Raw genomic sequence first — 25,362 nt, forward strand, 5'->3', positions numbered from 1 at the left:
TACACACTATCCTTTGGTCCAGGTTTTTGAAAACGGGCCAGACTTAAATCACTGCTGGTAATTAACAAGACCAGTTTCTCTTTCTATTATTTGTTCCACCGTTTAAATTTTGGAGCATTATCCAACAGGAAGGATTTTTTTCCTGAGATAAGTGCAGAAAGGGAAGGTTTCTTCACGGTTTGTAAACAGCAGGGGCCTTTGTTAAAAAGGCTATTGAAGTCGTACTCACGGAGAGCAAACATTAGCGGGTGTTCAGAGGTAAAGAAGAGGACACAAGGTAACAGCGGTGAGCCAGGTTCAGGAGAGACTTGATACCAAGCAGTAGAGAGAGACAGGAAGGGAGAAAGAGGAAGGAAATTAGACTGAATAAAGAGCTGGTCAGTAACACCAAGCAGCTGTATTTCTGTGGAGCATGGAGGGGTTTTGTCATTACTGGCCGCTCTCGAAGTCTCCTCAGCAGCCCCATGAGGCCCAGCCTCACATGACACTGATGAATGGGCTGCCATGCCACTCGCCTGTGTAATTTGTTTTTTAATCATTTCAAGTTACTGGTAGGGGACAGAAAGAAAAGTGGCATACATCTTGTCATCAAACTGATATGTTGGTTACAACTGACATTAAACCTTGGTGTTTACCAAGGAATTTGTTATCTACACTCTTAAAAATAAAGGTGCTTCACGATGCCATCGAAGAACCTTTTTCTACACAGCTGGCCAATGGAAATCAAATTTATAAGATATTACGTACATTTATAACGAACCTTTTTAAACTATTCAATACAGTCATTTGTTTTGTGGTTTGAGCTACACTTTTTTATGCCTTTTATTGTTTATGTTTTGGATTCATGCAAAGAACTGGCTCTTTAGGATGATCAGTTTGTGACTCGGACTACACCGAGTCAGTTATTTATTTCAGGAAGCAGGCTACACTTAATGATTTTTGATAATGATACTTTTTACATTTTTGGGGCCAAAAAGGTCTGTTGCCTGTTGTCAGTAGTACTGCTTAAACCATTCAGCTTTCTGTCAGTCAGCGCAGTATTGCGTGACTAACTTGGACCGGTTCTACAATCTGCATAAAGAAATCTTTTGCCCTTATGCCAAATTCAAAATCGCTTGGATTCCTATTGAAATAACTGGTTTTCAATCACAAATGTGACTGCACCTTTGTTTTCTTTGCAGGGACCAAATGCCCCTGCAAGAAAAATACAACCTTCCATTACTTGCCAACAGCCTGTAACGAAATCGGCTTAGTAAAAGGGCTAAATATTGTGTTCATTAGAATCTAAATTTTTTCTAATATTTTTAATATCTAATATTTTTTTAGGTGTAAGGTTCTATTTAAAACAATGAGCTCACTTTAAAAACAATAGAAGTCCATGCAAAGTACAGAGCATTATATAAAACAAACATTTGTTAGTGTATGTGGATGTGTGTGTGTGTGTGTGTGTGTGTGTGTGTGTGTGTGTGTGTGTGTGTGTGTGTGTGTGTGTGTGTGTGTGTGTGTGTGTGTGGGACCATCTGCTATTCTTCATTTATTCATGCTCTGTGATCTCCCGCTGCATAAAACAGACTCATTTTGGAGTGTCCTTTCCACTGAAAGTGCTGACTGGCCTTTTATGTGCTGTGTGTATTCGTTTTGTGTGTGTGCGTGTGTGTATACGTTAGAGAGAGAGAGAGAATTATGCAGGGTCAGTGGTAAGCTTGCCGGGGTCTCCTCATGGTCCGATCTCCTCACAGAAGCTGATAGAGGGGAAATGAAGAAAGACAGACTTGACCAGGGCAGCTCACCAAGGCCGTCTACTCCCATCAGCCCAAGCCGTCTACTCTGTTTACCCCCTATAATTCAGCTCAGCATCCAGCACTGGGCCGAGGTGAAAGATGTACAGCTGACCTGGTAAAGAGGCCTAATCAGCTGTTCTGCGGCATTAGCTTCCTCTACTCTTTTCATCAAGAATCATTTTTTTTCTTTCTCCAGCTTGCTCGCTTTGTGTGTGTGGGTGTGTGTGTGCTTGTATGTGTCCTACTCACTTTTGATGCACATACAAGGTGGCCCGCATGATGGCCCCTAGAGACTAATGGGCAATTATGCTCGTCATTTGGCTACCATTAAATAGATTGCAAGGAGATGCGCACCAGCCTCAAGGAACAAATGAATTCCTTTCTTATAAATCTATCTTTATCAGATTTAGCTGATAAGGGCTTATGAGATAGACCATGTGCTCCTTGAAACATTAATTCAGCAAACCAGCTGCAGGGAAGGGCCGTGTAGAGGAGAAGGTCATGAATAATCAAGAAACAATCGCTCGATTCAGATAATGGCTCTGTCTGAATTAGCCGTGATCACACAATCACCAAAAAGAGTTTCTATTTATCATGGAGCACCGCGAGCAGTGCCTCTGTGTTGTTTTGATGCTGCGTGTCAAGAACCCTACCCATCTGTCCTATTAGTGAGAGTGGACGTAAATACAGCTCTGTCAGTTGATATTTATGGAGAAAGATGCCTTAGGGTGGAATACATTTCCTAAAGCATCTTTGATTTCATAGTTGGAGAGAACTGTTCTTTAAAGGGACACAGAACACAAAAGAAGATATTTTTGGAGAAAGTATATATAAAAAAAAAAGTAAAAAAAAAAAAATTCAGTTGATTCGAAACCATTGACGTGAACGTAAAACAGTTAAACTTAAATGTTCCTAATTGTTTTGGACTTTCATTGTATGGAGCTGTAACATTATTCAAAATGTCATCTTTTGAATGTGCAAAGGAAAGCCATTTGAGTTTGTGACAATATGGGTGAGCAAATGATCATTTTGAATCTTAAAGCTGGGACACACCAATTCGACTTCAAAGAACTAGCGGCAACGAAGGCCAACGATGTTGTCACCTCACATCGGCAGCGACGGACCAAAAAGCTGCGCTCGAAACACACTCATGCAGACTACAGCCGACGGCAAACTAACACGTGCGTTCTGTGCATGTGTGAGAGGAATTAACTGCCTTTATCAGCAGCTATTAATAGTATATATTTGTCATTCAAAAGTACAAACAAAGATAGACGAGAAAAACGCAGATATACGAAACGTAAAGAAAGCAGCGCTTGCTTACCATTTTCAATATCAGTAACATTGATCACTTCAATCATTTGAAGTGGCTCATGTTGTTATGAAAACATTCGCGTATTAGAATGATTTGGAATGATCATGTAACATTTAAACAGCCTTCTGTCTGTACCTCCTTCATTTACATGCTTGTTTTTATCACTTTCGTTTTAATTCTCAGGCACTGACTCATTCGTTAAACTGAACATCCAATCAGAGTTCTCACTCTCGCCGATGGTCCCGACAGCCCCGACAGCGATTCAACATGTTGAATCGGGCAAACTGCCACCGATGTGAGCCCGATGACTCATTCTGAGCTCTCTGACTAGATTAATTACCATTTGAATGTAAATATGATGTAAATATGATGAATATGAAGTTTGTAATAATTCTCAATAGCCAACTCCCGATAACACTTTGTATAATTTATGGCCATTATCAAAGCAAATCCTCAATATAGTAACTCAGAAATCATGTTTTTTTGTTTTTGTTTAAGCCACAGTTACACAGCAGAAATGCTGTGAGCTTCAGCAGCTATGTGAAACAGGCCTGTCTCTCTCTCCACTCCTTCGTCTCCACCATGAATTCCATCAAAGTGATTTGTTCTCCTTAGTTCCAAACTACTCGAGTGGATTAAATAAATCACATCAGCTCAGTTGCATCAACTGCTGGGGGTCTCTGATCTCATTTGAAGGTTGCTCATCAGAGCTCCGCATTGGGCCCCCTCTCCACATATTATGCTTGTCGTCAGCTGCCACTCTTTTTCTCTATCTCTCTCTCCCTTGCTGTCTTATGTTTGTTTTGTTCTTCATGTTTAAATTCCCTGCCACATGGTCCTGATGCGCCCTGTCAGACATGTCATCACCGCAGAGCTTCAAGCAGGGATCAGAGCAGAGTCATACATCCAGGCACATACAAGCATGGTGGTTCAGCTGCTAACTGCTGAGGATATCAGGCTGATCGTTCACTTTTTCATTTGTGTATTATTGCCATATTTTCTGTATTTGCTGTGATTATATTGCAACTGTGTTGCTTTGTTGTTATATCTACACAGACAGCTACCTTTTAAAGGGTTAGTTCCCCCAAAAATCTAAATGATGTCATTAATAACTAACAAAAGTTTGACTCGTTCTTGAGTCAAGAACCGTTTCTTTCAGACACGTCCGATTCGAGAGCCGAGGAGCTGATGATACTGCGCATGTGTGATTCAGCTTGAAGCAGACCGACACACAGAGCGTCTGAACCGAACTGATTCTTTTGCTGATTGATTCTGAACTGATTCTGTGCTAATGTTATGAGCCCAGGTAAACCGAAGGCTTGAATGAAGGGCAATCTTCGCCAATGACACCATTACGTTGAGTACAAAAAAAAAAACGGTGAACCGTTTTCCTCAACCGGTTTATTGAATCGAACTGTCCGAAAGAACTAATGGTGATCCGAATACCGATGCAACCGGTACTTGACTTGTGAACGAGTCAGTCTGTTGTTCGTTATCTGGCTCGGCTCTGTGTTCATCTTCAGTTCTCTCTTCACAGCAGTTCAATCAGTGTACTGTTTGAGTAAATGAATTACTCCGGGATATTGGTTTGTTTGAACTCAGAGGGAGTGTCAGCCACATTAAAAAAGTTAACAGCTTAAGTCATTTGTGGATTAATGCGCAATGGAGACACGAACCGTTTAAAATGATTCAGTGCGATTTGGTGAACTGGTTCAAAAAGATCCGGTCACATCGAATGATTCGTACCGGATATCACAAACTGCTGTGTTTTGAACTCTCTCACAACAGACCCGGAAGAGAAGACAATGATGAATAAAGATGAAAGTTTTTTGCTATTTTTGGACCAAAATGTATTTCCGATGCTTAAAAAAATTCTAACTGACCCTCTGATGTCACATGGACAACTTTGATGATGTTTTTCTTACCTTTCTGGACATGGACAGTATACCGTACACAGTTTCAATGGAGGGACTGAGAGCTCTCGGACTAAATCTAAAATATCTTAAACTGTGTTCTGAAGATAAACTGAGGTCTTACGGGTTTGGAACTACATGAGGGTGATTTATTAATGACATAATTTAGATTTTTGGGTGAACTAATCCTTTAAGAGCAGAATCATAATTGAATCTCACATGGGATTGATTTGAAGTTTCTACATTGTCAGTAACTGGCTGAAACATGTTTAAAATGTGAATTTTAATCGAATTGTTGAGTTGAAGTTAAACTGGAATGACAGGAAGATAAACTGTCTGTCTGTCTGTTCAAAACTAGCTTTTGTCAAGCCAATATTCAATTTCATTTTCAATTCTTATTTTCATTTTAAAAACATTGCATGAATTTCTGTACATTTTATGTTTCTTTACATTCGACTTTACGTGGAAAAGATTAATCCTGTCCTATTTGCTGACCTCATTTACCACCAACTTAGCTCCTTAATATCCAAATCAACTCATCTGTATCAATTTTCAACCCTCTTGGGCTCCTTCAATGCAGTGACATGGTGGAACAACCCTTGAACACATTAAGAGCGTTCAGGTTCGCAACACATGGATCTGTGAGGTCTGAGCAAAGTCGTTTGCACTGATTATGGAAGCCAAAGTCCGTATCATGCTTATCAATACACAGAAATCATTATTCAAGCGTGAGGACCTTTCATGGTTTCTGCTTGTCTGTTTGGATGGATGTAAAGCTCAGCGGTCAATAGAGTGTGTAATGAAAGAAGCACTGTAATAGTACGTGATCAGAAAGACTATAAATTTGCCTGATATTTGCAGCTTGTACATTTAATTATATGCTATTTAAGAGGTAATGAAAGCTTGTAAGCAATGCTATACTATTTGGGGGCCATCGTGCATTTCTTTCCAGTGCTATTACAGTCAACTATGTTATGCACAGATCCAATGGCCATGTTGAGATATTTGCTAAAAATTGTCATTCTTTTTAGCCGCAAACTCTGGCTAACTGGTGTTGCTTGTCTTAAGCATTGTTGCATATTGATTCATTTCTGTCGACTTGATTGCAGTCATACTTCCTCTGTGGTCTTGATTACTCCCTGTTGACAACTGTATTGAGCTGATAGCACTTGCTGAAAGTTCATGCCGTTAAACCAAAGCGCAGATAAGCATGGACTGCATTCGTTCTTCCCAGAAAAAAACGTTCATAAGTGTCCCTCAGGCAATAAGCAGATGATTTACAACTTCACTGTTTTATAATTATGTAAAGTGTTTGAGACCTCCTAATCCACGTTTGCGCTAATTACACAATTGGGGGATTCATTTCAGTGAAAGTGCTAAAAGATCAATCTTTTATTTTTCGGCTGAGAAAAACATGAAGCAGTGCCTGGTCTCTGGCACCTGCTATATTGAGTTCATTAGCTGCAAGCGATGCCAGTAGCCAGTCCCTTCCTTGAACGATTGAGGGTTTGTTCGATTCACTCTACATGTCCGGTCTTGCCTTGGACGATCTGTAATAAGGGTAAATGGGTCTGAAATTATATTCTATTACTCTAAAATTATCAATTAGCTGTGCTCAGGCTTCTTAGTTTTCAGTTTTCTCCTTATTATTACTGTATTATTACATGATTATTAAACAACTCTTTGGAATACATGCTTATGATCGATCAAGCGATTTATTACATATATATGTCACATATGTTTGTGGCATGACTACTTTACTGTATTTTTGCTTTTTTATGTCTCTAATATCACTCTGCCATCTCTCTTCTCTTTCTCTCTCTCTCTCTCTCTGTATATATATTAGTGGTGGGCCGTTATCAGCGTTAACGTGCTGCGTTAACGCGAGTCTCTTATCGGGCGATAAAAAAACATCGCCGTTAATCTATTCTCAAAGTTGGGTTCGGAGCTGGGTCTATACTAAGCAAGCTATGATGACTTTCACCTTGATATTTTATTTAACCCACTGGCTGAGGCCAGACTAAAAAGATGGTCGGACAGTTGACGGACCACTGCTGCGCATCGTCACGAAAGCTTATCTTTCTCACGTGTTTTTAAGCCTTACCGCTTAAACATTAAAGCATCCAAAAATAAGACGCGGAAAAGCTGAACAGAGTAGCTGGTTACTACTGTTCTGTGTTCGGTGCGGAGAGAGAGAGCAGAGCCGGATTATCCATAAGGGCACTTGGGCCAGTGCCCAGGGGCACCAACCATTCACAACAGCTAGGGGGGCACCACATGACACAAGCTTTAAAAATATTTTTCGTAAATTGTTTTTTTATTAACTTGAAATTCTTAAAAGACCATACATAACTCGTTTATGAACACTAACTTAACAACAACAATAATAATAATATATTATAAATAAATAAAGATTACATGACCACTATCTGTACCCCCTTTCTGCCCCCAATCTGTCAGAGTTGAATTGGTCCAGAACAATTACGCCGCTCAAATGTGTAATTTTTTTAACGGCTACAGAAAATGAATCAAAATGGACAGATGTCAATTGAGTGGTTTTGCAAAAAGAAAGTTAAAGAAAGACAAGGATGCTAGATGTTTACAATTCAAAATGTTCCAGGGATCGAAAGTTTTTTTTAAACGAGTGAAGAATGAACTCAGGACGACAATGACACAGAAGCGATTGACTGCACTCTTGCTTGCTCTCCCTGTTTACCATTGAAGTTAAAGTTAAAACATTTCGTCTACAGCAACGAGAGGGTGCCCTATGCTGCTCAGTGCTCCTGTAGTCTACACTGAAATCATAGAGCGCCCTCTCGCAGCTGTAGACTGTAATGTTTTCTCTTGGTTCTTGGTTCTAAATAAATGTGACTTATAGTCCAGTGCGACTTATATACGTTTTTTTCCTTGTCAGGACATATTTTTGTACTGATGCGACTTAAACTTAGGTGCGACTTATAGTCAGAAAAATACGGTAGTTGGACAAGTTAATCAATTACATTTGATTTGAGAAATCACCTTAAGTATAGCATTTGAGGTGTAGTGCCCAGGGGCACCACACTGTCTTAATACGGCCCTGGAGAGAGAGCCGACACTGAACCGAGCTCTCTTCTGCGAAGTTCCATTCGAAGTCCCTCCTGCACCTGAACGAACAAATACAAATCGCAGTTTGAACAAACAAATAGAAATGAAAGAGCATAATTCAGTACTCGCGGTGTTCTGGTGTTCAGGGTTTACGCAGAGAAAGGCGTCTCGAGACGCTTAAAATAAAAGCGTTTTCAAGTGTTTTGATCAAAACGCTTGAACATCGAATTTGCTTATTTTTGCTCTAGTGCCGACAAATACATACGAATTATGTCAAAATGTCCACCTTGGAAATTATGCTCGAAAAAAACTGTCAGTTATTTCTTAAGTGAAAGTAAACAGTTGAGGAAAAAAAAGGAATGTGTATTATATTGGATGCGTTCATCGTCTCTTAAAGTGACCGCGTCTAATTTAGAAAACTTAAAAACTTAAATATTGTGTAAATAGCACAAATAAATAAAAATAAACGCACATACAAATTAAACAATTTCAAACAGGGCCCACTGGTACAACCTTACTCCGTCACATACTCCGTCTGCATTGTGTATGCAGTCCATGTGCGTTACGTATGTGGTGCAGCACAGACTCGATGTGCTTCACACAGGACGTGTTCGTTCGCGTTCGGGTGCATTCTCAGACATAAACGATCGCTGTACTGCTGCAGATGCAACGCTCCTGGAACGCTACTGGAATCCGTTAACATGGGTGCGTAAAAAAATATGCAACGCATACGCACTGCAGACGGAGTATGTGTGATATATATATATATATATATATATATATATATTTATATATATATATATATATATTTATATATATATATATATCGATGTCATGTGGTGTTAAAGATAATTATTTAGTGTATTTGGTGTAACAGAATATTAAGATAATTTAATGTTCAAAAAACACAATATTTTTGAAATACTGTACATTATTGTAGGTCCTCTAGGCCACCCCCCCCCCCCCTTCAAACACGTCGTTTTCTACAAAGTTCCTCCTTCTGACAACCGCAGTCTGCTCTGATTGGCCATTTTACCCACTGCATTGTGATTTGCGGAACATTGCATGCACTGCATCTTTCAAAATAAATGTAAAGACAGTTAATAATGCCTTAGTTTTACCATCAGTTCAAGTCCGAAAGGGGTACAGAGTTATGTGACAGACACAGTGATGAAGCTTGTATGTGTTTGCACTGCAGTACACAAGCCACAGACGGTTAAGAATGCTGACTCCTTTGTGATGTGACCCTGTCTCTCTCTCCCTCACACACACACATGAGAGTGTGCACACATACACACACACACAAAATGTGCAAAACTCAGAACTGGAACAGTCAATAGCAAATTCTTAAACTAATAAAAAAACATACTTACAGTAGATGATTCAGGAGTGCCATATTGTCGTAGCAAAGTCAGATTACCTCCTCTCCTAGGTTCACAAAACGTGTTGCGGTTCTGTTGTAACTTGTAAGTAATCTTTAAGATTCCTAAATGCATCTACAGTATTTTCTGAAGGCCTAGATACACATAGCATCTCCCTGACATGGATACTTCAACACTAACTGCGGTTACTGAAACCACAACTTCTTTCTTTACATGGTAATTTAGGCGGCATTACGCAAATACCTCATAATGATGTAGACACGTGAGGGTGTGTTTGAATGAGCCATTTTAGGGGGGTGTGGCAGTCTTAACTTTGATAAAGAATATCTCTTTTGGTTTGAGACTTAAATCTTGCAACTTCAGCGATCTCATCTATGCACTTATCTGCATCAGCTTGTATCACTCCAAAAAGAAAGGAAAACTTAAAATTGCATTAGATGACCCTTTTAAAGAATTTTAGTTTTAATCATAATATGTGTATAAGGTGAGACTAAAAAATAAATTTGAATAAAACTTTTGATAGATGCTATCTTGATATACATGACCAAAAAAAGAATCAAATGAATGCCAAATGTCAAAATTTCAAAAATAAATTGAACATTTAACACAGAGTGAGTGTATCAGAGACTAATGCTGTAAAATAAAATATCATCTCAAATAATCTTAAATAAGGTCTGTCTGCATGTCAGTAGTGAGAGCTTCATGACTGTCATATTGATGGTGAGATAAAGAGCTGTTCTGTCCAGTTGTGATTTAATCTCAGGTGTTGGACAGCATGCAAGACAGACCATTATTTCTGATGAAAGGTGAGGTGGAGCTGGTCCAGCTGCATTGAGAAGAGATTTGGAGATAACAGCATGGGATCAATTACAGATCCCTGGGGGACCCCTGAGCTGGTTGGCTTCTGTTTTCATACAGTATACAGCCAGTATAGCAATATCAACCTCACTATGAGACGTAGACAAAACTAATAACCCCACACGAAAACCCAATAGCAGAATAATTAGCTTTTCTGTTGTCATTTCTACTAGTTATATTTGCATAATTTAATGTGTCCCAGCTACTTTTGTAACATCTAACTATCACTGTCAGTTTCTCTCCACTGTTCACATGGAACATCTGTCAATGGATTAGTTTTGGCTTAACAAATGTGGGGAAGGTGTAAAATAACCATCTTGTGCAATGTGAGCTGTCTGTGATGCTGAACGACAGCTCTGTTGTCGATTAGTGTCTTATTTGACAAAGAGACATATGCCAAACCAAAACTTTATTGCTTCAAGACACAATTTAACAGAATGAAATGGCATAAAGTCAGTGGTTTGCTTAAGATAGAGGTTAAACAAGGCAGTTCGCACTCAGAAACACCACCTACACCAATAATAATAAAGAGGTCAATACATCGGAGGACAGAATTGGATATTCTGCCACTTTCTTCGTTAAGATTTGTATTCTTTATTAAAGTATATAAAAAATTTTTAGACTTTCGGCAAATTACTTGTAGGGCTGGAACTAATGATTATAATCAGTTAAGCTAGATTTGAAAAGATTAATCATATTTAAAGGGGTCATCCTTTTTCTTTGGAGTGGTACAAACTGTTTGTGCATAAAAAAAGATCCCTAAAGTTGCAAAGAATGAAGTCTCAAACCCAAAGAGATATTCTTTATAAAAGTTAAGACTTGACCATGCCTTCTTAAAATGCCTTGTTTAAACACGCCCCACATTTCTACATCACTGTGTGGAAAGATTTTGTATTTTCATCCACATAAACACAGCATTACACCAAATACAGATGTCATATTAAACATATTATATTTTAACAATGTCATATGACCCCTTTAAAATAAATAAATAATGTATGTTAATGAATAGCCTACCTGTTGTACTTCCTGCCCAATATCATTCTCCAATGTGTGAACTGAAGGCTATAAAAACATATAAAGTAAATATATCTTCAGTGTAAAAAAAAAAGAAGTTGTTATTAAAACAAAGATTATTTTAGTATGTTTTATTGGAGTATGGACTCTTATTTTATTATGTTTTATTGGTGTAAGCATTGCTTTTATTCATTGTTTGCTCGTTTTTATGCAACAGCTCATATAAATGGCATAGACTCATCTAATTGATAATTAATTTGTTATCAGTTGTTTTCATTATTAATCATTTCGTTTTTGCGGACGTGAGACAGAGATGTCACCCTCTGACTTTGTAAGTATCAAAAGTATGATGTGGGCAGGTGAGTGACAAGAGAGCTGTTTGGCCTCTAGAGACTGATAAGAACATGCCAAGGGCTACTCAAAGTGATAATTCCAGGATTATTTCCCTCAATTTAGACAGATCACCTTTCCCCTGAAATCTGCGGCCTTGTCTCATTTCCTTGTTCACACAAACATACACACACACAAACCAATTTGCACAAAGGTATACAAGCATTTTTCAGAGTGCTGACATAATATAAGTGGTTATGCACTCTGTTACTATACCTCAGACCTTGTTCATGCTATCAGAGGTCATTAATTTGTAATTTGTAATAATTTAAACCACACAATGCAATTTTGTTTCCTGTACAGGTTGGAATTTTAAACTAGTGCCAACAGTGTATGCAATATTTATGAAGACATTTGTGGACACTAGATTAATCAAGTGCACTAAATTATTCTGTCGGTAGTGTAATATGTTTTGTGTCAGATTAACTGTTGTTGTAGGCCTATAATTTTGTGAAGAGTAAAAATTAAAGCTTATGTGAATTACTCCATCATTTTGAGTTTTAAGACGCAATGATCTTTTGTAGAAAAATGTGATTATTAGAGAAATAAGACATATATATTAAATATAAGTGTGTGTGTGTGTGTGTGTGTGTGTGTTTGTCCTTTGGTCATCTCATATTTGATAAAACAATTTCTTCCACTTCAAATGGCAGCATGGAGCACACAAAAAATTATTATCTCGTCTGCTTTAGTTGTAGCATGAAACTTAAAGTCAGCATGAAAGGAAAATTAATTCTATCATTTTTTCCAAATGCTTCTTTCTTTGGAGAAGTATGCCAGATTTTCCAATCATTTAGTCCACTTCAAACACCACTTTACACCTCTTCTTTTCAGTTGGCTGCGATCTCAATCTCAGAACTGTTTCTTTCTTTTTTTCTTTTTTTATTTAAAAATGACTGAATAGAACCAGTCCCCCCCCCCCCCATCATTTTTTATACTCTGTTTCACTCTGATATGCATCATTATATGATCTGTCACTTCTGTTTTATTGCAGCTTTACAAACTTACACAATACTTTACAGTCTTAATATAGTGACTACGTTTATGCATCTGGTCTCTGCTATGAAGATGTAGCTTTGCACTGCATGTCTTTTTTTTTTTTTTTTCACTCCTGAATTTTGCTATAGATTTAAGTCACATTGCAATATTACATGGGCTAGAACATATATATATATATATATATATATATATATATATATATATATCCCACATAGATTTGTTGTGAATGTCAGACTGTGAATCCATTCTCCCAGTCTAAGCAATGAGATGACTGCAAAATACAGGCTCACGCATAGTAATCCTATCACGTGTCCAGCCATCTAGTGTGTGAGAGCGAAAGAGAGGGAGAACGAACTCTTTCCACAATGTACTCAGCACTGTCAACAACTATAATCAGCAGTCAGCAGGGATCCCTCTCTTTGATTCATGGCATGAATTTACATGCCAGTTAATACAAGTGTATTACAAGCATTCCCTCTCACAAGATTTGGTATGTAAGTGCCTTTTCTTGGGTTTTTCTTTAAGCCTTAGCCATCACAAAGTCAGTTTGTGCTGCAAATGGAGTGTATATTCACCAGAATTTGTCTTATGTATGGGCAGAAAAAAATATGATTAGAAATGTTATTTTGTATTATTCCTCAGTGCTCAGTTTATTTGATTGAGCAGGTGCAGTAGTGAGCGAACAAACCACCAAGTCAATAATACTATGCATCAGTGAGTAAATCTCTGAATGAATGAGTGATTCAGTGAGTGAAAGACACTATCTATCTCCTCTTGTCAGACAGAAAGTCTGTTTTATTCTCTCTTGGTACTTTTCCACCAACACCATGAAGGATGTTCACAGCAAGCAACTCTGAACATCCCAACACCAGCATCTTCTACATAATGATACAGCACCTCACTAGAAATCAATTAACACCCACAACGAACACCTAAATATTGGTTTCAACCCGCCCACTATTTGATTATAGCACATTAAGTGAGTCACTTAATAGTTGGGATTGGACTCAAGTTCATCTGAAATTGTTTCCTTTTTGAGTAGGCACTTCTTTTGAATAAGTAATTACTTTGCGGCCATTTAAAACGTAATTCAACACTACAATCACTACACTCATCATAGTTGGGTAAACTTTTATAGTGGTGAATATGAACTATAACTTTAACATATCACTTTTACATTCCCATTTGCTCTTAATAGCAAAAGAAAAATTCACTTAAGAAAAGAGGGGGAAATGATGCTGGTAAGGAGAGAGAAAGAATTTGCAGTCACTCCCTCAGCTGTTATTTTGTGATGGGAAAAATGAAGCTTTTTGAAATTTTTAATTCGATACTTGGAAGGAGCTTGTTTGACATGTGAGCTGACCAATCATGACACCAAATCAGATGCAAAGTGTCAGTTGAACCATTTGCATTGCAAAATTATTCAGTATTTCTATATTCAGACCAATAAGAGAATAATAGCTATAACCCTTCCTTTATATTATACAAATGTGTCATTTAACATTTTCTTTAACTGATTGGAGATCAGGTAGAACCCATATAGACATGAGTTCACAGAGATCACCCCTAATGACAAACAACCAAAATATCTAAGCATTTCAAAAGTTATGATATAACAAAGACTCTTGAAATCTTGTAACTGGCAGTTTGATATACACTCTGAATGACTGGCTCGAAATATATGATTTGCAAAGGTTTGGAAGCATCATGATTATCAGCATTATCTGTATTATATATATATATATATATATATATATATATATATATATATATATATATATATATATATATATATACACAGTGGTTTTCAACCTGCGGTCCGCGGCCCCCTAGTGGGTCGCGGTAGTATTGCAGGTGGGCCGCCAATTACTATTAAAAGAAATAATATTGTTAATATATGTAAAAATGTCTAAGTCATAACATAACATCATTTCATATACAGTATATAATTAAATAACAAAAAATAAATATTCAACTGTTACTATGCTTCCACTATTTGATCTCGCTGATCCCCAAATTATCTTAGATATTTTTGCTGCATATGCTACAGAACAACAAATTCAAACATGCATAAATGGCTGTTGTGTTTCCTCCTGACTGCTTGCTCCAGTGACTATCTACCCGCTGCCGAGCTCTGCCTGGATCTGGTATTCCCGTTTTGCTGAGCGGTGCCAGTCCGAGTTATTTTCTGTTCATTTCCAGTCCATTCTAGTGCTGTGCAATTAATAGAAATTGTCATAAAATCACGATTTCTAAATCGCTTTATAGCACGATTTTCCATGGCCCTGACCTCCCACAGTATGCTATCTGAGCAAATCAGAATGCATTGCGCCTATCGTGAAAACAGAACAGACTGGGCATATACCTAACTCCAGGTTCACACACTTTCTATGATGCGCCTTTTTCCGAACCCATGTTAACGGATCAGAGCGTTCACACGGCACGCGGTAAAAGGCTAGAAATAAAAATAATTAAAATAATTAATATCTAACACATGAGCATAGAGAGAGTTGTGAGTGCACAGGACACAGTTTAAGTGAGGAGACACGTTTTAAGTGTGCACACTCTCTCCACGCAGAGCAGCTCGTATCTGAGCAGTTACGTCTGGTTTTGTGACAGCGCAAAGGAAATCTGCGTGCAAACAGAGAGATTTGTACTTGTGCATTATTTTAATGTGCTTTCACGTTATATTTCTGCGCTCTCGCTGCTGACTGCATAGACATACTGTATACACACTGCAGACACCTGAGGCACCGCTACAATTAATGAGCTCTATCAACAATGCATGGCTAAAAATAAAAAATAAAGTCCCTGGACATGGGATTTATTTATTTTTTGCCATAGGTCTATACATTTTGTTACATCTTTACTATAGTGATAATTTTGACTTATGTCTGTTCTAGAGACGTTACAACTTTTTGATAAAGCTCTAATTGGTCTTCTTTTGGAAATATGTTTCAAATTAATCCTGAATGCATTTATGACTGTAAAAGCATATCGGTGTGTGTCACAATCGCAAAATTAATCAAAGAAATTGCGATAGTTTGTTTGTTTGTTTGTTTGTTTGTTTTTTCATATCGCACAGCCCTTGTTTATTCAATTAATACAGTTAACAGCCTAGCTTATGAGTACTTAGTTATTAACCCAACAATAGTGGGGTCAGTAAATTTTTCTGAAGTGGGCCGTGCAAACATACGTGTTTGGTTGTGTGGGCAGCAAGCTGAAAATGGTTGGGAACCACTGTGTATATATATATATATATATATATATATATATATATATATATATATATATATATATATATATATATATAATTATTATTATTATTATTTATTTTATTTATTTTTTGAAAATGTAAATGTAAATGAAATTTGTTGGAAATACATCTTCACAGCCATTGTTTCAGCAGTCCGGAATATCACCTGAAGTAGTAGGTTATCCTGGTACTTTTGATCTGCTGTTTTATAAAAATGTGAATTTGGATATTTTACATAGTACATTTTCCATCTCCTGTATAGTAGGGAAGTGTGCATATTTTGGAGACCACCAAAGAGTTACTTTTAGTTTATTTCTATTTATACTCTGAACCTGTGGGAATGCCTTTATTTGTCATGATGAATATAATATTGTCAGATTTTGTCCTCTTTAGATTGTCAGTTAAACATATAATGTCTTTGGAGGTTGAAATCATTTTGGGTGCCAGACCTGTTCGGACCCTCTACTGCTATTGAGGTTTAGCATTTCTACCGGGAGCTCATTATTCCAAACACTGTTTTGCTGTACTACAACAAACAATATGCATGTGTGCTTTCTCATATGTTTGTGTGAGAGTCTGCCAGTGGTGAAGCAGCAAGCTGGCCCAGGTTCTGCTTTTCTGATTGATCTTCAGGTGACAGGCTGTGTCAGGGGGCTCATCGCCAGCCTGTCAGGGCCTCACCTTTCTTCCCTCCCCTCCATCCAGTCTCTTACCTCCCTCTCTCTCTTTCTTGTCCTCTCTTCTTGTCTCTCTTCAGTCAACCTGCCAGAGATCAGGACCAGCTGCTGTCCCAGGGGTCCAACAGTCTCCCAGATGCTTCTTCTCATATGCTGGTCAAACAGTTGAAGAACTGTTTGTGTGTTTGGTTTTTATGTGATTTGTGGTATTTTGGCACAAAAACCGTCTTGTTCACTGACCACTTGCAGTCCAGTTTAGCCAGGTGTGCTGAAGTAGCGTAGCACTGTGAGAATTTTAAATAAAGTATTATTCTTTTTTCTTTTTTTTTCAGAGCAAAACACGACTCCTTACTATGCAAATTAGGCTTATTTAGATTATGCCTTAGTCACCAAAGTCAGTGCTATTTGCCTGGTGGGTATAACATTGTGCTACACTGAATTGAAATATAAATTTGAGTATATTTTCTATTGGTTGTGGCAGCAGTTATTGATGAAGGCAGTATTTTATTTTTATACCTTACATTTTTAAGTACATTCAATTCAATTCTATTAGTGGGCAGTTCATTTTTAGCAAATGCTGAAGTGTCTGCTCAATCACACTTGCACACCCTCCATGCATGCTGCGGGACATTCGGTGACCTTTCGTGTCGTGTATGAGTGGCACAAAGTGGGCCACAGTTAATGACTGGCTCATTTCCACTGTCTCTGTTTTAATGAAGTATTAACATGTGCTCTGAGAGTAATTACAGGTCCGTTCCCGTCGGGCTTGTCGGACTATACCAGGGAGTACAGAAGGGTCAACTGTTCGCACACTCTAATATGCTAATCAATATGAGTCCATTTGCAATAAAAAAATTATATACAAAGCCATATCAGTAGGATTATGATTTGGCAGCAGCATTGCTCTGATGTTTTGTTAGTTTGTTTGTTTGTTTACGCCAGTAACAGATTGTAGCTTCCGGGTTCTAATATATTAAATATGTCTCAAAATTGTTTGCTAATGAAAAGTGTTTCATCATTTGCTCTTTTTAATTTAGTTTAAAGTTTGACACTTTGCAGTGATTGTGAGAAATTTAAATGAAAGGTTTTAATGCTGGAGGGGGTATGTTTACATATTTTGCTTGATTTAGTTGTTGTAGGGTTTGATTTTTTTATGGAATTAGCCTTGCATCTCTCACCAGGACTATCTGAGCATGTTTTGATGTTGTTTTGTAGCATTGTGTTGTCATCAGAGCAGGAGGCAGGCCTTTATTCAAATCAAAAGCTGACAAGGTCATTCTTCAGTGAATCAGAGAGGCCGCTCCACCTCTAAAATAAGAAGAGAGGAGCTTCTGTTATCTACAGAAAGATTCAGCGGTCTCTTTCCCTCTGGTTTCCTCTGAAAAAAAAAAACTGTCTGTTGAAGCTCTGCAGTGCATTTTTTGTCTCTGCACTCCCATGACACTGCGCTCCTTTCCTTTTCTTCCTGTCCTCTCGGCAGAGGCTTTAATCATATGCGGTGTGCGCTAACCTGGCCCGAGTGGCTGTCCTCATCTGGCTTTGTGTTTGTAATGAGAGGACAAGATTGTGTTGTCTTTGATCTGAGGTGCTTCAGTCTTACTGCATACTACCTCATGTAAGCCTGGGGATTTGCTGCTGTGTGTGTGTCAGGATCATTTACTGACCCCTCTTCCCCACATGGCTTCAACACACTTCCTGATCTTATATTCTCTCTCTCTTTTTGTTTTATACTCTTATTTAGTCATCTCATTTTATACTCTTATTTAGTCATCTCATTCTCAAGTCTTTTTCACTTCTCTTTACATTTTATCTCATCGTGTCTCTTCTTGTCTCAACTCTTTGTCTTGTCTATTAAATAAGACAAGATACGAGAGTTGAGACAAGAAGATCATTCTGTCAATTATTCTCTTCTAGTCTGTGTCATTAGGTACGGGACTGCTGTGATAGGTACCACTATGGAAGGGTCCCAAAAAAGTGGCATGATGTGGTTTGCTATTTTGGTGGCATTCACAACTTCTGACAATGGAAATGGAAATAATTGCTTACGGAAGTGTACTGTACTGAACCGTACCGCTCTGTGGAAACGAGCCATTAGTTCTCAATTTATCTCTTTATTTTTCAGCCTATCGCATGTAGTGTCATCTCATTTTATCTTGTTATTTCTCATCCAATTTTCTTTTCCCCCGAGAAGAGTCTCAATTTATCCTGTCTCTTCTCATCATGTCTTTTCTTGTCTCATTTCTTCTCCCCTTGCCTCTTTTATCTTCTCACGTCATCTCATTCTATCAGTGTCATGGGTCCAGCACTATAACTCCTCTTCCTCTTCACCTCATCAGTGTCCCCTGAGCCTGTGACTGTGACAGAGTCATAGACTGTAATAGTGTCAGCAGGAACTGCAGGGACATCGCTATTAACCTTCTGCAGATGTAGTGCACGTGCCGGGACGCAGACTGACAACACTGCGGACCTTTTTTCACCGGCTTCCGCATGATCTTCAAAGTGCTCCTCATGGGATCTGAAGCACAATAGCTGCTGGGATTTGCTCTCCTTAGCATTAACTTTTGCTGAATGCAATTACTTGGCCAAGGAATTGGCAGAATTACCTCAGTGCTTGTTAATGAGCCTGACGATATTGTTTTACTTCCTATGGGCATCATTAGGTTGTTTAGATTCGACAAGGGATCTGAGCTTGGCATCTTGATAAGTAGCACTCATATTGGTGAATTAACTCGAACGTTTTTTTCTTCCCTTGCAGGAATTCTCTTTGCTACGATTGGATGATTTAGCTGATCAGCGAGTCAACATCGTCGGGTTTTCAGTCTTCAACAGAACACATCCTTTCTTTCAGGACTTCGTCCTCAGCCTCAATCGATCCTGGCAGGAGAATTGTGATCATGCTCCTTTTGCAGGAACACCAGTAAGGCTAAAGAAACTCTAAGTTAAAGTTATTTGTTAATGCTGAATATGCATGACTGAATCAATGTTAAAGAGACAGTTCACCCCAAAATGAAATCATTTACTTTCTTTCATGAAACAAAAAAGAAGATGTTAGACAGAATGTCCAAGCAGCCTATTTTCATGTCATGGTTTGTAAGAACAAAAAAAAACATCATAAAACTAGCCATATGTTCACTGTAGGTTGCATGAATTTTTTTTTTTTTTTGCTTATTAGAGCTTGACATCATACTTTGACATTCATTTTATGGTAAAGAGCAACTTGGACCTTCACCGTAACATTTTATTTGAGCTTTTACTGACAAATGAAAGGTTTAACAACACAAGGGTATCTAAATGATGACAAAATTTAAATTTTGGGTGAACTATACTTAAAAAATTGTCCCTTTTCATGTTTATGTCAGTGTTCCAAAATAAGTTATTTATTTGTAACTCAGTGATGCTATGTTAATTAATTTGGAAGAGCCTATTACCCATGTCCCCTTGCTTACCTTGAAGTCGAGGCTATGGCTGTATAATTCATCACACAGAGTTACATACTTACCCTGAGGAATACACGCACCCTGCATGTTCATATCAGCAGTTATTTCTAATACTTTGGAAATGAAAACATCTGAATAATGAATTATTCCTGATCTTAGTCCCAGTCTGTACTCCATCAAACATCCAGGGAAGCTAAAAAAAAAAAAAAAAAACACACACACATCAAAGATCGGGTGGTAATGCATTTCTTTATCTAATGTATGCAAGTGAGTCATAATAATTACTTTTACATTTCTGTATTCAGTTAAAGCTGAAGAGGAAAGTCTTTTGAAAAAGAAATGCTTACTGCTTTTAGAAACTAGCCCTGGTTGCATTTCTCATTTAATTAGGTCTAATCTTTAATTAATTAGAAGATGATTTGTAGTCAGACAGATAAGAGAGAGAACAGGTCTAAACCCCACAGTGAGCCTCAGCTCTGTGTTACACACTGGCCTAGAAATGCAAAGCCTTAAAAACTAGCTTAGCCCAATTTGTTTGATATAGGAGACACTAACTGAACAGATATTTAAGCCCTGGACTTTATTAGCTAAAGACTAGACTGGCTAGTCTGTGCAGAGAGTAACCAGCAGACCTGCATATCTGTCTCAGTCGGCAGCACACACACATTGTCATTATACATTCGCCTAATGAGAGCAGCCAGGACATTTCCCTGAATGTGACCAGAATAGAAAGAAGAGAAACGTAAGCAACAAAATTTACACAGACTGCTATTTTAGTCACAAACACATTCAATCTTCCCTCACGAACACATACACACACACACACATCTCCACCTCCTCTAAGCTGCTGCGCAATTCCATAATGCAGCATAACATATCCTCATTACAGAAAGCTTTAGCACCGTAATGGATGTCAGAAGAAAAGGAAACTCCACAGCCTTTGCTGCAGTGCATTAGCACGCCATCTGATGTAATTAAATTGGTCAGTAATTCAGTTCCATGGGCTGAGGGGGCAAAGGAAGTGGTAGTTGTATCACAATGATCAACGATGAAATGTCTGAATGATTTAATGATATTCTACATGGCCAAATGCATGCAACCACCCAAACATCCCCTTCCATGTGCTTTTTTGAGCATTTGATTTTACAGCCGCAGAGCTACATATATATATATATATATATTTAAAAAAACAAAAACAAATAAGTATTTTAGTTTCCATAAAGTGTCAAGCAGCAGGAAAATTGCTTTCAACAGTAATTATTAGAAATGTTTCTAGAGCACAAATTAGAATTGCTCGCATATTTGAATCAAAAATGATGACGTGAAACTGAAGACTGGAGTGATGGTTGCTCTAAATTAGGCTTTTCCATCACGAGAATGAATTACATTTACAGAAAAAAAAATTAAAATAGAAAACATAATTATAATCTTTTCACAGTTTTACAATTATTTTAAATTGTAATAAAATTTCACAAGATTACTGTTTTTACTGTATTTTTGATTAAATAAATGCAGTCTTGATGAGCATAAGAAACGTAAAACCGTTAAAGAATCTTAGCGACCCCAACGTTTTGAATATGAAATATTACAGACTTTTTATTAAATGTTTAATTAATTTAATGTAGCGAGTTTATGGGTTTTATTTAAATAGATAGTTATTTGTCCTCAGAGACTAAATTAATTTTCAAAGAGGGTGCGTATATAAAAACCAAGACGGCTTATCACAATATTATCAAAAACAGTCACATCACATCAGAACACAAATGCATATGGGTAAGACGATAGTTGATGTGTTTAAAACATGTATAGCTATAAGAACAAAATTCTTTAGTCTTGTAATTACTTAGTCTTCCTACACATAGGTGATCTATACCTATGGCCAGATGGAAGGGGAATAAAAAACTGATGGAGTGGGTGATCTGGATCATTTAGAATTGTATGTATACAGCTACTGTACAGATTTTTGCCAGTAAATCCCTTCGGATAAAAGCATCTGCTAAATACATATTTATTTGTATGGCTAAATAGCCAAAAATGCTCATTTAAAACTTGTTAACATACTTTTGGCCATGACATGTGTATCTGTTTCAGCTAGCGGCCTCCAGTTGGGTTGTACTGCTTTCTGTTTGCTCGACCTACATGTTTACTCTTATGTGTGTGTGTGTGTGTGTGTTTGTGTGTGTGTGTTTGTTCCAGCTTTCGTCAGCGCTGCTGTTTGATGCGGTACACACGGTGGTGGCAGCCGTGCAGGAGCTGAACCGTAGCCAGAACGTAGGAGCCACGCAGCTCTCCTGCAAGTCCTCTAAGATCTGGGAGCACGGCACAAGTCTGATGAACTACCTGAGGATGGTAAGAACCACGGGGAGAGCCCACGAACTGCCAATCATCTCGCCTGCTGCCGTTGCAGGCTCATTCATCATTTAGTTTTTGCTCTCTGTTCCACTGCAGCCCACAAACCTTCATCAGAACTGCAGCCTTCAGCAGAATCTGTGAAACTGAGACACTGTGTCTTACTCAGCCATTAAAGATTAAAGACCATCAGCTTGTCATTACCGCATCATCTTATGCATGACATTCTGCGATCTATAGCCGCTTCCAGCATTGTGTGAATGCATCCAGTGAGGAGCTCTGCCATCCACATAGCTCTATAAATCAATACTGCACTGAAAGCTTGTGTGGCTGTGATCGCATGATACCCCAGGCGTTAACATGTGTCTCTCTCTCTCTCCGGATAGGTAGAGTTGGAAGGTCTAACAGGCCACATTGAGTTCAACAGCAAAGGCCAGCGCTCGAACTATGCCCTCCGGATCATGCAGAACAGCAGGGATGGCCTAAGGCAGGTAAAGTAACTCCTTGCCACACCAGCCTATCAGCCAGAGGTAAAAACTCTCCATTATCTGTGTTTATGCTTCTGTTTGCCAGGAACTAAGTTAGATTTCCTGGCCACGGTTGCACAGATGTGATGTAAAGGTGTAGAAATCCTCTAAAAGCACGTTGTTTTTTCCCCCAATCCTTAATCAGAACACTTAATCGGAAAAGTGTAGGAAGCAAACTGATTATTGGTAATTTGCAGTTTCATGCTCCTGTGATTTTTTTTATTTTTTATTGGCAGGTTTGGATTTAGATTGAATATAGATATAGATATAAGCGAGGGCTCTTGCACATCTGCCGTTAGTAAGGAGAAGGAGATTTAAATGGATACTTCCCCTGAAATCTACATTCTGTCATCATTTACTCACCCTTAAGTTGCTCCAAACCTTTATGATAGGGGTGTGACGAGATACTTATCCCACGTTATTTTGTTGATGTTTTTTGAAGGCCTTCTCAGATTATTATGCTCCAAAGTTGTATTGGACGTCCACATACCATTTCATGTAGTTTCATGTAGTTTTGAGTTGCAGTCACCCGATGGCATTCTTATCAGGGCTCCATACAAAAAAATCGACTTAGGAGCCTATGGCGAGTGGGGCAGGGCCGAGAGGCGTGGGAACGAGGAGTGAGGCCAGGTGTAGTGATTGGAGATGAGCTACACCTGCACCCCACCGTTTTATGTGTTTTATTTAAATTATTTATTTTACATTTTAACTTTTTAATCATACTGACGTGTTTGTCGCATCTATTCTTGACTTTATCAGCATTTTAATCCATCTTGTAGATGACCTGGGAATGAAGGTTCACTTAAAGTGGGAGCTAAATGTCTTTTCCAACTTGAAATTTACAGTCATGCGTGGTTTATTACACAAAATCTGTACCAATATCATGGACCATAAGCATTACTTGGCCCCTGAGTATAGTTTGGGGTCCTCCTCAATGCGTCCTGTAAATGTTGTCATACTCTCTTAAAAATAAAGGTGCTTCATGATACCATAGAAGAACCTTTTTTTCCTGTCTAAATGGTTTCATAAAGAACCTTTAACATTTGAATACAATAACAGATTATGAAAAGGTCAAAAAGAGATTGTTCTTCAAAGAGCCTTTGACTGAATGGTTCTTTGTGGAACCAAAATTGTTCTGTGAAGAACCTTTTAAGCTCCTTTATTTTTAAGAGTGCATGTCTTTCACACTTTCAGTCTGTTTTTCTTTATTAGTAAAATACAATTTTATAGGAGGAGTTGAATCATGTAGACAACAGGTTAAGTAAAAATATTAAAATTCAATAGCTCATAAATATAGCAAAATGCTCCTCTTTATAGTTATTTTTCTAGCTGACTGATGAGCTTATGGACACCGAAAGGTTACTGAGGTTAATATTACGTTGCAATGTTTGCAAGCATTTTACACAGTTTGAAAGTGTTGTACTGTAGAATCTCTTATAAAATAGCCTACCTTTTGATGTTAATTAATGTTCATTATGTACTCTAGTAGTAAAGAGCAAGATATGATAGGTTCATGTGCTGCTTGAACTGAGGCACTACTCGCGATCGCGCCTGCCTCATTAGGGGCCGTTCACGTTTCACGTCTTTTGTGCGCTCAAGTTCGTTATTTAAAATGTAGGCGCGCGGTATGCGTGCGTGCTCATAATGGAAGCGACGCACTCGTTTTTTTCCAGGCGCGTCCGCACCGCATCGAGTTCTCCGCATCTCAATTTTTCAGAATCCCGCAAGCACACTGCAGGTCATGTGACAAGAACCAACCAATCAGATTCATCCTTTCCAGTACCAACGAAAGCTCAGCCAAGATAAGTGAAGTGAGTGAAGTGACATTCAGCCAAGTATGGTGACCCATACTCAGAATTTGTGCTCTGCATTTAACCCATCCGAAATGCACACACACAGAGCAGTGAACACACACACACACACACTGTGAACACACACCCGGAGCAGTGGGCAGCCATTTATGCTGCGGCGCCCGGGGAGCAGTTGGGGGTTCGATGCCTTGCTCAAGGGCACCTAAGTCGTGGTATTGAAGGTGGAGAGAGAACTGTTCATGCACTCCCCCCACCCACAATTCCGTCTGGCCCGAGACTAGAACCCACAACCCTTCGATTGGGAGTCCAACCCTCTAACCATTAGGCAACGACTTCCCTAAGATGAAGGAACAGCTGATCATAGCTGTATATGGATAGCCATTTTTAAATAAATTTAGTAACAGAGCTACCGCAAGCGTTTTTTAGTGCTGCAAATCCATTTATCCTTTGCTAAAATGTACGTTACGCGTCTTCATGGAGAGAGCAGGTCATGGTTGCTTAGCAACGGCAGACGCCTCAGAAGCGAAAGATCCCGAAGGCGCGCCTAGCGGTTTTCCACGCGTTTC

At 38.4% G+C, this 25,362-nt stretch overlaps 1 protein-coding gene across 1 annotated transcript in view; it reads left to right on the forward strand.

Moving 5' to 3' along the window:
* LOC113058435 (glutamate receptor ionotropic, kainate 4-like) overlaps positions 1-25,362 on the forward strand; it is a 290,241-nt gene that overhangs the window by 211,921 nt on the left and 52,958 nt on the right. Inside the window, exons 9-11 of the mRNA XM_026226340.1 lie at positions 19,428-19,589; positions 22,306-22,458; positions 22,845-22,949. Coding sequence (XP_026082125.1) covers positions 19,428-19,589; positions 22,306-22,458; positions 22,845-22,949 — 420 coding nt within the window. The remainder of the gene's footprint in view (positions 1-19,427; positions 19,590-22,305; positions 22,459-22,844; positions 22,950-25,362) is intronic.

This window comes from Carassius auratus, chromosome 40 (genome assembly GCF_003368295.1).
Source record: "Carassius auratus strain Wakin chromosome 40, ASM336829v1, whole genome shotgun sequence".
Taxonomy (NCBI): Eukaryota; Metazoa; Chordata; class Actinopteri; order Cypriniformes; family Cyprinidae; genus Carassius; species Carassius auratus.